General features: G+C 34.3%; 1 protein-coding gene across 9 annotated transcripts in view; it reads right to left on the reverse strand.

Annotated features, from left to right (window-relative positions):
* SHOC2 (SHOC2 leucine rich repeat scaffold protein) overlaps positions 1-12,141 on the reverse strand; it is a 102,242-nt gene that overhangs the window by 41,500 nt on the left and 48,601 nt on the right. For 6 of the 9 annotated variants that reach the window (XM_082424897.1, XM_082424898.1, XM_082424903.1 and 3 more), the window contains one exon: positions 2,681-3,611. In XM_082424897.1, the coding sequence (XP_082281023.1) occupies positions 2,681-3,383 (703 nt within the window). In that variant the 5' untranslated portion in view covers positions 3,384-3,611. Of the gene's footprint in view, positions 1-2,680; positions 3,612-6,118; positions 6,196-12,141 lie in introns of all 9 variants that reach the window. The other 3 variants (XM_082424901.1, XM_082424899.1, XM_082424900.1) reach the window with 1 other exon arrangement.

A 12,141-nucleotide genomic window follows, 5' to 3' on the forward strand; every position in this document is an offset into this window, starting at 1 on the left:
ATGGGTGGGGTGGGGTGACTGCCAAACAGAACAGAGTTTCTTTCTGGGGTGATGAAAATCTCCCATAAGTGTTTGTGATAGTGAACAACTCTGTGAACATGCTAAAAACCACTGAATTGTATACTTCGAATGCATTAATCGTATGGTATGTGAATTATATCTCAATTAAGCTGTTAACACTGTCCCCTCTCAAAAAAAATAAATCTACTGCAATAGCTTTCAACTGCAGCTACACTTGGAATAACCCAACTTACTCGTTAAAAGTACAGATCCCCTGGACCTGCCAGACCAGTAAATCATAATCTATGGGATGAGACCCACTCGTCTAGACTAGTGGGAGCAGTACGGTGAGACCTAGATTCAAACTCTGACTCTGCCATCTTCTTAGCTGTATGATCTTTAGTAAATTATCTAATCTCACTAAATTTTCAGTTCCTTTTTCAGTACAATGAGGTGAGAAGTACCTATTTCATTGGATTACTGTAAGAATTTAATGAGATATTAGATGTAAAGTTACATGTACAAAATAGTGTATGTTATATGACATATTGTGCTCAAACAACAGCTGCTCTTATTATTACAATTATGTTATTTTAACTAGATCTTTATTTTCTTTTTCCCTATAAGGAAACAGATAATGCAAACTTCTAAAATGTTTGTCCCAAATCCATGCATATAAGTTAAACCTTATAAATTTTAACTCCTTATAAGAAATTTTGTTTTATTTTTTTAAAGCAGTTTACTTTCTATCTGATGCCCTGCTCGGAATAAAATAAATGACATTTATGAAGTTACTATTTTTATAGAAATACAGAAATTACAAGAACACAAAACTTCAGTGTCACTAATGGTGGGAGGGTGCTCATTAAAAAACAAATTCAATGGTTATTTTATAAATTACAAATTTAGGAATAAAGTTCCAAAGATTAGGCAGCCACAAAAATCAACCATTTAATTAAATAAAATTTGCCAATTTTTAAAAATAAATTCACTTTTTAGTAAAAATGTTGTAACCATCTGCTCAAGAACAAAGTGAAGTAAATTTAAAGTCCTATGAAATAATTTCCTGCTTAAGAAATGCATGTTCTTAATTCCCAGGTAATTTGATAACATCTTCTACAGAAGGAAAAAAAAAAAAATCCTTAAAGAAAGACTTTCATATGAATGAAAGCCAACGTTTTAGAATGGAGTGTAACACATGCACAAAACAACAGTAAGTACAAAGACCGGAAATAACATTTTATATTTCTACATAAAAATTCAGCATTTCTTTCCCCAACAGCTTATAATTCTATTCTACAATGAGTCATACAAACAGGTCAAATTCTGACTGAATCTGGTACAAAAATCAAATGTCATTCAACAACCACATTGTTATCTGAAGACATGGAAAGGAATATATCCATTCGAATTCCTAGGCATATTTTAGTATCTCATAAGTGTGTCACACTTTATAAATACAAGTACATTGCTTGAGAAAATCGACTGTGGATTTTCTAAATACATTTAATTAAACCAAAATTAAATTAAGTGTCTGGTTAGAGCTAAATATAGTAGAACACCATACCTAAAATTTAAACTGTATCTTTCTCAACGCTAAATAAAATTTTTAAAACACCCAGAGAATATTATATCTCTACAAAGCTGCACAGCCTAAAAACAAAGTTTCCTTCATCACCCACTATAAGACCAATGCTCAAAGAATATATTTAACCTGTTTTATTCAGAATAAATTTGTCTTTCACACAAAAAAGGGAAACTTCCCTTTAAAAGCTGTATAATCAATTTTTATGTCAATTTTTCGAACTCTCATAAAAAGGGCCCACAAAGATAATACTTTTATCAATTTCTCAAAATTGGTAAGTCAACAGTTTACTACATTCCAAAAGTTGCTGAAATTTTTTTTTAAATTAAAAATATCAAAACAACTAACTTTTTACTGACTTGTTTACACACGTGTATTTCCTATTTTTTATTCTACTATCTATTCTTTTAGAAACAGTTCCCTTTTTTCAGTACAATTTAGCTTTACATATAAAAACAAGAATGAAATCTACCAAAATGTTAACAGTGTTGGCATTAACTATCGCTGACTTTTCTACTTTTCTGTATCCTTAGATTGTTTTTAATGAACATGTAAGTACTTTCAAAATGAAATTTTTTTTTCAACTTTCTTACAACCCTGCTTCTTCACAAGGCTCTGATATGCCAATCTTTTGTGGTAAATTAGGTAGAAAAATAATATGAATTTAAACACACATTTTTCAGGTAAAAAAGAAAATGTCAGAGAACGGGAAAATGCAGTCTTAAAGCATCTTATATAATCATATCTTGTAACTACTTTAAAAACAGGGGGTAACAATTAAAATATTAGGCAAAAATTTTTTTTCTGCTTCAAATTTACTTTTTTCCAATGAAAATGAAAGCAGATTAGATTTGTGTGAAAAAGGCCCAATTACATCTACATTCTAACTAATTATCTAGGTCTATAAAATAATCTCAAACCGTGTACTATTAATATCGCTAAAACTGATTAAAGTAAACCATAAAGAAGACAGAACTTAGAAACCAGCTGTTTTTTAGGCAAGTATCAGATATTTTCTGATATGGAAAAGCACTGGACAAAATTATTGAGCATAACAAATACTACAAACAATAATAGTAACCCAAGGCCTCTTACCAATTTCAGCAGGTAGTTGTTTGATTTTGTTCTCTCGAATGCTAAGCATGCTGAGTTTTGACAGGTTTTTGATGTCTTTTTCCACAGTAGTTATTCGATTAAAGCGAAGGTAAAGGGTGGTAAGAGAATCCAGCCTATACACCACTGAAGGAATTTCTCTCAGTTTATTATGCCGTAAATCAAGCATCCGCAGCTTCTTCAAGTTATCAAGAGAGTCAGGCAAACTGGTAAGTGAATTTTCACTTAGAGCAAGTGTCATGAGATTTACTAGACAGCCCACTTCTGCTGGGAGGGACTGTAATTTGTTGCTATATAAATAAAGTTCTGTTAATTGAGTCAACTCTTTGATTGATGATGGCAATATGTGTATAGACCTCTTGGATAAGTCCAAACGCATTGAGTTCTCTTCCCGGCATTTGTTGAGCTCTTTAATCACCTCTGCATTGCTAGATTTCTTTCTAGTCCCAGGTGCTGGATTTGGCCGTTTGATCGTATTATCAACTGAAAATGCCACCCCTGGTTGGGCAGCACTGGAGTCCTTCTTTCCATCTTTGGCATCTTTCCCTTTGGTCTTAGGTTCTTTTTCTTTGCTCTCTTTCCCAAAACCTCCAGAGGCTTTTGCCTCCTTTTCTCTTTCCTTGGCTGATGGTGCTTTGGGATCTTTCTCTTTAGAGTCTTTTTCTTTTCCTAAACTACTACTCATGGTGACTCAAGCTTGGGCAAAAACTACATGAACTCCTTTTATTTGCCAACAACAGAAACTGGAATTCAAAGATGAAGAGACAAAAATCCTACACAATCAAAAAAGGTGTTGGCTTGAAGAAGTAATCGCCATCTGTTACATGTTGGATCTAAAAGCACTATGCCCATTTCTGATAACTCATTCCAACTGGTAAAATGGTGCTGGTCAATCAATGATTCATTAGAATTCCTGAAATATAATACAGAGAGAGTATTATATTAGTTTAGGTTATAAATTTATATTAAGTAAATGGGCTCTGAAAAACAATCTTACTGACAATTTTGCTATTTTCCTATGATTTGATACAGTAAATATTTATTGAACACCTTCTACTTTGCAAGATCCACTGAAAAATTATAAAAATTAACAAGGCGGGCTCTATCTTTAAGGAATTTACAATCTAACAGGAGAGGTAAGATAGGTATACAAGTCACCAAAGTGCAAATGTTTTTAAGAGCTGAAAAGTGGGAGAAATCACAACAGTAGCTAATGTCTGAGTGCTTTCTATGTACAAGCACTATTGTATGGAATTTACAAACATTATAACAGTTCTATGAGATAAATTCTTATCTCTATTTTACACACAGGGACAACTGAGGCACAGAAATATTTTTAGTAACTAGCTTTGTGATCCTGGAAACGTAGCAGAGCTAAGATTCCAATGTAGGTGGTACATTGCCTATATTCCTAATCACTACAGTAAAACTGCTCTATCTGCAGCTAATTACCAGATTCTAGGAACTGCAAAGGTAGCTTTTTTAGTTGATAGTGAGAAGGATTAAGGGTTCTTAGAAGTAGAAAAGGTTCACTGGTAACATGACTGACCAAAATGATCCACAAAGATTGAAAAGATGAGGTGAGATGGAAGTGAGACAGCACTAGCCTAATAAGATCTATTCTTGGTATAAGACTATAATGACGATTATCACATTTAATAATTATTTACTTAAAAAAACACATCAATAGGCCATATATACGAAATATATTCCTTAGTCTTACCTTAAATGCAGATGTGAAAGCTTTACAATATTGAATCTTGAATTACAATAAACAAGACTTCTGATTCCATACAAGATGGAATAAGCCCACTCTACCTTGTTCCTCACATTAATTACAACTTAAAACCCTGACAAAATGCATGAAGCAACTAGCAGAATATTCTGAAAGGTAGAGAAAAGAAGGCAGACTGGTTAGGAACCTTGGATTGCAGATGACCTGGTTGGTGGTGAGTACTCTAGGAGTTTTTTGTTTTGCTTTGTTTTTATTTCCTATATATCCTGGCCTGGGCAGTAGAGAAGCCCATAACCCAAAAACACCAATAAGCATGGACTAAAACAAGGTCCAAGAAAAGTCTGCTGTCTCTAGTCAAAGGACTAGGAAGAGAATAGCACTGCAGGATGGAACCCTCTTGACTATACCCTCCTTATTCCACTTGAACACCACATAAGAAGTCATGTCCCACCCCTCCCAACTGACACTAAGGCCACAAAGACTGCAGAGTAAAACTCTGCCAACCACCCAGCTCTGCACTAACTTGAAGAGAAGCAGTACACATCCCCCTTGGCATCAGCACTGCAGCCATGGAAACTATGGAGGAGAGCCCTGTTGACCATCCCACCCTGTACTTAGTAAATGTCAGCCAAGAAGTGGTGGCCCTTTTCCTCCCCACTGGTGCAAAAGCTGTACTATGAGGAAGAATCCTGTGGATCATCCCCTGCCGTGCACTAAGCAAATGTTAGCAAAGAGGCAGCACACCACTCCTTATGGAGAGGAGGGAGCTGGAGAAAGGGATTCTTTCAATCTGTGTATTCCCAAGCACACTCCCTAGAAGCTCAGCATGAAACCAACCAGAATCAAAACAACAAATGCTTTGAGAACTGAACTGTAGTGTGGAATATCACCTATTTTTCAGATTGGCCTTGGGGTGGCATACAAACAGGGCAGACCAGAATACCCCTAAAAAGACTTTGAAAACTATATTGGAACCAAAAACCACAAAAATGGGTTAGGGCATGTATTCTGAAACAAAACAGGTTGACTGCTAAATAGAAGACTTAAAAAGAAATCAAAATTTTATAAGTCTCAAAATGTCCAGGATGTAATCCAAAATTACTCATCATACCAAAAACCAGGAAAATATCAACTTGAACGGGAAAAGACAATCAACAGACACCAACAATGAGATGACAGATGTTGGAATTATCTGACAAGGATTCTAAAACAGCTCTCAGAAAAAACAAAACCAGGGCTTCCCTGGTGGCGCAGTGGTTGAGAATCTGCCTGCTAATGCAGGGGACACGGGTTCGAGCCCTGGTCTGGGAAGATCCCACATGCCGCGGAGCAACTGGGCCCGTGAGCCACAACTACTGAGCCTGCGTGTCTGGAGCCTGTGCTCCGCAACAAGAGAGGCCGCGATAGTGAGAGGCCCGCGCACCGCGATGAAGAGAGGCCCCCGCTTGCCGCAACTAGAGAAAGCCCTCGCACAGAAACGAAGACCCAACACGGCCAAAAATAAATAAATTAATTAATTAAAAAAAAAAAAAAAACAAAACCAAAAAAAAATGCTCCAACAACTACATATACTCTGAAAACATACAAATAACTATAAAGTCTCAACAAAGAAATAAAAGGTAAATCGAGAATCAAATGAAAATTTTAGAGCCAAATAATATAATAAATAAAATTTTAAAACTCACTGGAGGGGCTCAATAGGATAATGGAGATTACTGAAACTTCAGTGAATTTGAAGAAAGATCAGTAGAAATGATCCAATCTGAACAGCAGAAAGAAAATAGATTTTAAAAACTCAAAAGATCCTCAGTGAGCTGTGGGACAGAAACAAAACGTCTAATATTTGTTTCTTCAGAATCCCAGAAAGAGAGAAGAATGGATATAGGGCTGAAAAATTATTTAAAGAGACAATGGCTGAAACTTCTGAAATTGGAGGCGGGGGTGGACTTATAGAGACAAAAAGCTGAGCAAATCCCAAACAGGAAAAACCCAAAGAAATTCATTCCCAGAATATGATAATCAAATTTCTGAAAACTAAGGCAGCCAGAAAACAACATAAACCTATAGGGGAACAGTGATTTGAATGACAATGGATTTCTCATGAGAAATCAAACAGGCCTTAAGGAAGTGATATTTTTCAAGTGTTGAAAAAAAAAGAAGTCAACCAAGACTTCTTCATTCAGCATAAGCATTCTTCAGGAATGAAGGAAATATAATGACATTTTGAGATGAAGGAAAACAAAGAGAATCTGATGCCAGCAGATCTGCTCTAAAAGAATTGTCAAAGGAAAGCCTTCAGACAAGAAAGGAAACAGAATGAAAATTAGAACATCGGGAATGAAGAAAGATCTATGGAAAGAGTAATAATATGGATTAATATAACTGGCAATTCTTTTCCTCTTCAGTTTTGTAAATTATGTTTGACTGCTGAAAGCAAAGAATATATCTCTGAGGTGGTTGTCAATGTATATAGAGGTACTGAAACAAGTATACGACAAGGGAATGAGAGTGAAAGGACCTGAGTGATGCTAAGATTACTATACTGTATTTGAAGTGCTAAAATGTTGATACTAGTAGACTATGATAACTTAAGAATGTATGTTGTATTTCCTAGAACAATCACAAGAAAAAATATAGAAAGAAGTATACTCAAAAACACTACAGATAAATTAAAATGAAATCTTTGTTCAAGTAACCCAGAGTAAGACAGGAAAAGAGAAAAAAGAGAAAAAAGAAAAACAGAGGGCACAAAAGAAAATTATGAACTGGCACATTTAAATCCAAACGTAGCAATAATTACATTAAACGTAAACATTCTCAACACACCAATTAGAAGACAGAATTTGTCAGAATGAGTTTTTAAAAACACGACCCAACTATATACCGTCTACAAGAAACTCAATTCAAATTTAATAACAAAGGGGAAGGGTTAAAAGTATAGAAAAAGGTATACCATGCAAACGCTCATCAAGGAAAGTTTGGGTGGATGTATTAATAGCAAAATAAAATTCAGAGCAAAGAAAACTACCTGGGACAAAGAGGGAGATTAGATTACATAAAGAAAATGGTCATTTCTCCAATAAGGTAAAACATTTCCTAAGTGTGTATGCACCAAAGAACAGAGCTTCAAAAGACATAGTAAAAATTGATAGAACTAAGAAAAATCCACAAATCCACAACTACGGATTTCAAAACCCTTCTCAGCAATGGACAAACTACAGTACAGAAAGTTAGCAAGGATATAAGATAACAAATACCATAAACCAAATGGATTTAATTGACATTTGCAGAATACTCCATTTGATAAAGTAGAATACATACTCTTTTCAAGGCATATGCAACATTCACCAAAATAGACTATATCTTAGATCATAAAAAATCTTAAATTTAAAAGAACTGAAATCATACAAAGTATTTTCTCTTACTATAATGGAATTAAACTAGAAATCACTAATAGGAAGATAACAAAAATCTCCAAACACCTGAAAATTAAACAACATACTTCTAAATAATCTGTGGGTCAAAAAAAGTAACAAGGAAAATTAAACTATATATTGAGCTGAATAAAAATAAAACTAGACCAGAATTTATGAGATGTAGCTTAAGTGGTGCTTAAAGGGAAATACATATTACTGAATGATTATATTAGATTACATTAGAAAAGAAGAAAAACTGCAGACCAATAATCTAAGTTCCCACATCAAGAAACTTGAAAAGGAAGGGCAAAAAGAACACGAAGCAAGCAGAAGGAAAATACAATATAGAACAGAAATCCATGAAATTGAAAACTGAAAAGCAATAAAGAAAAATCAATAAAACCAAAAGCTGATTCTTTAAAAAGATCAACAGAATTGATAAACATCTGGCAACTCTGACAAAAAAAAAAGAGAGAACACAAATTACCAATATCAGGAATGAAACAGAGAATATAGTTAAATACTCCACAGACATTAAAAGAATAATAAGAGAACAAATCCTTGATAAGCACAAATTACCAAAACTCACCCAAGATTAAACAGATCGGGACTTCCCTGGTGGTGCAGTGGTTGTGGGTCCGCCTGCCAATGCAGGGAACACGGGTTCGAGCCCTGGTCTGGGAAGATCCCACATGCCGCAGAGCAACTAAGCCTGTGCGCCACAAATACTGAGCCTGTGCTCTAGAGCCCATGTGCCACAACTACTGAGCCCACGCACCTAGAGATCGTGCTCCGCAACAAGAGAAGCCACCCAATGAGTAGCCCCCGCTCGCTGCAACTGGAGAAAGCCCACACACAGCAACAAAGACCCAACACAGTCAAAAATAAATTAAATAAATAAATTTATGTTTAAAAAAAAGAAGATTAAACAGATCATCTAAATAGTCCTAGCTATAATTGCTAAAGAAATTGAATTAATAGTTTAAAACTTTCCAAAAAGGAAATTGCTAGGCACAAATGATTTCACTGGACAATTCTAACAAAGGTTTAAAAAAGAAATAACACCAATTCTACACAGTCTCTTCCAGGAAGTACTCATTTTATGAAGCCAGCATTATCCTGATACCAAAACCAGATAAAGACAATACAACAATAAGGAAAAAAAAAAAAGCAAGCAAGCAAGCTACAGGCCAACAGCCCTCAGAAACAGAGATGCAAAAATCTTCAATGACATATAAACAAATCAATACAGCTTTTACTACTCCTGTTGAACACAGTACTTAAAATACTAACCAGTACAATAAGGCAAGAAAAAGAAACAGGATACAGATTACAAAGGAAGAAATAAAACTGTCCCTGTTTGGAGATGAAATGATTATCTATGTAGAACACTGTAGGGATTCTCAAAAAAACTCATAGAACTAATAAGAGAGTTTAGCGTGGTCAAAGGAAACAAGGTCAACACACAAAAATCAATCATATTTCTCTTTGTTAGAAACAAACAAGTGGAAACCAAAATTAATACCATTTGCAATCACTCCAAAAAATTAAATACTTAGGTATATATATAATATGGAATATGTGTGCTTAAAACTATAAAACACTGATGAAAGAAATAAAAAATGACCTTCATTTAAGTTTCCTCCATTTCTTTTTGGGTCTGGATAGCTTTTTTACTGCTACACAATATTCCATTGTCTGGATGTCCCATAATTTATTTATCTATTCACCTACTGAAGATCATCTTGGTTGCTTCCAAGTTTTGGCAATTATTAATAAAGCTGTTATAAACATTCTTGTGCAGGTTTTTGTTCAGACATAAACTTTCAACTCATTTGGGTAAATACCAAGGAGAGTGATTGCGGGGTTGTATCATAAGAGTATGTTTAGTCTTGTAAGAAACTACCAAACTGTCTTCCAAAGTAGCTATACCATTTTGCAGTCCCACCAGCATTGTTGCTCCACATCTTTGCCAGCATTTTGCAACGTCCAGTTGATTTTTGACAAACATGCAAAAGCAACTCAATGGAGGAGAACAGCCTCTCAACAAATGCTGTTGGAATAACTGGACCTCTGTAAGCAAGAAAAACACCTTTGACCTAAATCTCATACCTTATAAAAAAGTTAACTCAAAATGGATCAAAGATCTAAATGTGAAAAAAAAAAACTATAGAACTTTTAGAAGAAAACATAGGAGAAACTCTTTATAACCTATGGTTAGGCAAGGAATTAATTAGATAAGACAGCAAAAGCACAAACATTAAAGGGAAAAAATTGATAAACTGGACTTAATCAAAATTAAAAACTTTTGCACTGTGTATGACTCAGTTAAGAGAACGAAAAGACAGGCTACAGCCTGGGAGAAAATGTACCAAGAATACATAAAGGACACCTTTAATCAGTAAGAAAACAATCAATCCAATTAGAAAAAGGGCAAAAGACTTGTAGAGACACTCCACCAAAGATAAAAATAACAAATAAGCACATGTAAAGATGTTGGACATCATTAGCCATTAGAAAAATGCAAATATAACTACACACCTATTAGAAGAGCTAAATTTAAAAATACAGATGTTACCAAGTGCTGATGAAACTGTGGAGAAACTGATAAGAATGTAAAACGGTAGAGCCACTATGGAAAACAATTTGGCAGTTTCTCATAGTTAAACATACACTTGTAGCACACAACCCAACAATTGCACCCCTAGATATTTGTCCTAGGGAAATAAAAACTTATGTTCACACAAAAATTTGTATACAAATGTTCACAGCAGCTTTATTTGTAATACCTCCAAACTGAAAACAACCCAAACGTCTTTTACTGGGTGAACTGATAAACTGTGGTACATCCATACAATGGAATACTATTCAACAATAAAAAGGAACGAACTATCCTTGCACACAAAATCTTGGGTGAATCTCAAGGGCATTAGGGGTTAGTGACAAAGTATCAAAAGGTTACATACTACCTGATTCTGTTCAATATTCTTAAGTGACAAAAGTACAGTGATGGAAACAAATCAGTGGTTATCATGGCTTAGGACTAGGGTGAGAGTGTGACTATAAAGGAGTAGCATGTGGGAGCTTCTTTGAAGTGATGAAATAGTTCTGTACTTTGTGGTGGTGGTTACTAGTGGTTATAAGAATCTACACGTGATCAAATTTCATAGGACTATGAACCCCCACCCCTCAAAAAAAGACTGCATGGAAAAACTGGTGAAATCTCAAACAAGAGCTGTAGTTTCATTAACAGCATCGTGCCAACGTCAACTTCCTGGTTTTGATAATTGTACTACAGTTATGTAAGATGTTATCATTGGTGAAAAGTAAGTAAAGGGTACAGGAGAACTCTCTGTACTAATAATTTTATAAATTCTATGAGTCTAAAATTATTTCAAAAGAAAAATGTAAAAAATAAAATACAATGGACGATACAAATCTACCATATGTAGATTACAAAGAAGTATACTGGCTTTTCTTAAATAAGTGAAAGTTTAAAAAGCACATTTGAAAAAAGCATATTTTGAAAATCAAAATTTTTTAAAATAAGTGAATAAGCAATTCAAATTGGCTGGGAAAAGATTCTCTCAATCTTGTTCAGTATAAGATAAAAAAATATACCCATTCATAGATATCACTTGATTTGGGAAGGTACATATTTCAACTGACTGGACTATAAGCAAAAAGAAAAAATTTAAGTGGGAGTGCAGTGAGGGAAACTTCAGGACAAAGAGCTCTTGATGAAACACAAAGATATAAAACTAGCAAAAGTACCAGAGACCACAAGTTGCAAGCAGTTGTATCTGAAGAAGCAGGGTGTTTTTGTTTTTGTTTTTTTTAGGTCAATTCCATATTTTATTCGTATTTGTATTTAAGAAGACTACAATGATGCCTGGCATATGACAAATATTTTTTGAGTGAACAAATCAAAGAATTCATCTCTTTTATATACTGCACAAAATTATAAAACTAACAATCTGATTATTGTTAGTGACTATTTTGCAACACATTTTATACTAAGTGATTGTTCATATCAAGTTCTTGTGATCTTTTATTCAATCATGCTACATGTTGGAAAAGCAGAGGTCAGAAAAGCTTTATATATAAATTTTTACGAGTATCATTAATAGTAAAACCACAAAGAGTCAATAATAGAACAAAAATGAAAATAATCTGTCAGATCCCTCAAAATTTGGAGTATTGTGCCATTAGGAAAATTTTTGAAGATAATTCAGTAGTGGTAATGACTATCATGTTGGGGTTAGGTTAAAAAAGAAAAAAATGCAGAATAT

This window comes from Balaenoptera physalus (genome assembly GCF_965194825.1).
Source record: "Balaenoptera physalus genome assembly, chromosome: 14".
Taxonomy (NCBI): domain Eukaryota; kingdom Metazoa; phylum Chordata; class Mammalia; order Artiodactyla; family Balaenopteridae; genus Balaenoptera; species Balaenoptera physalus.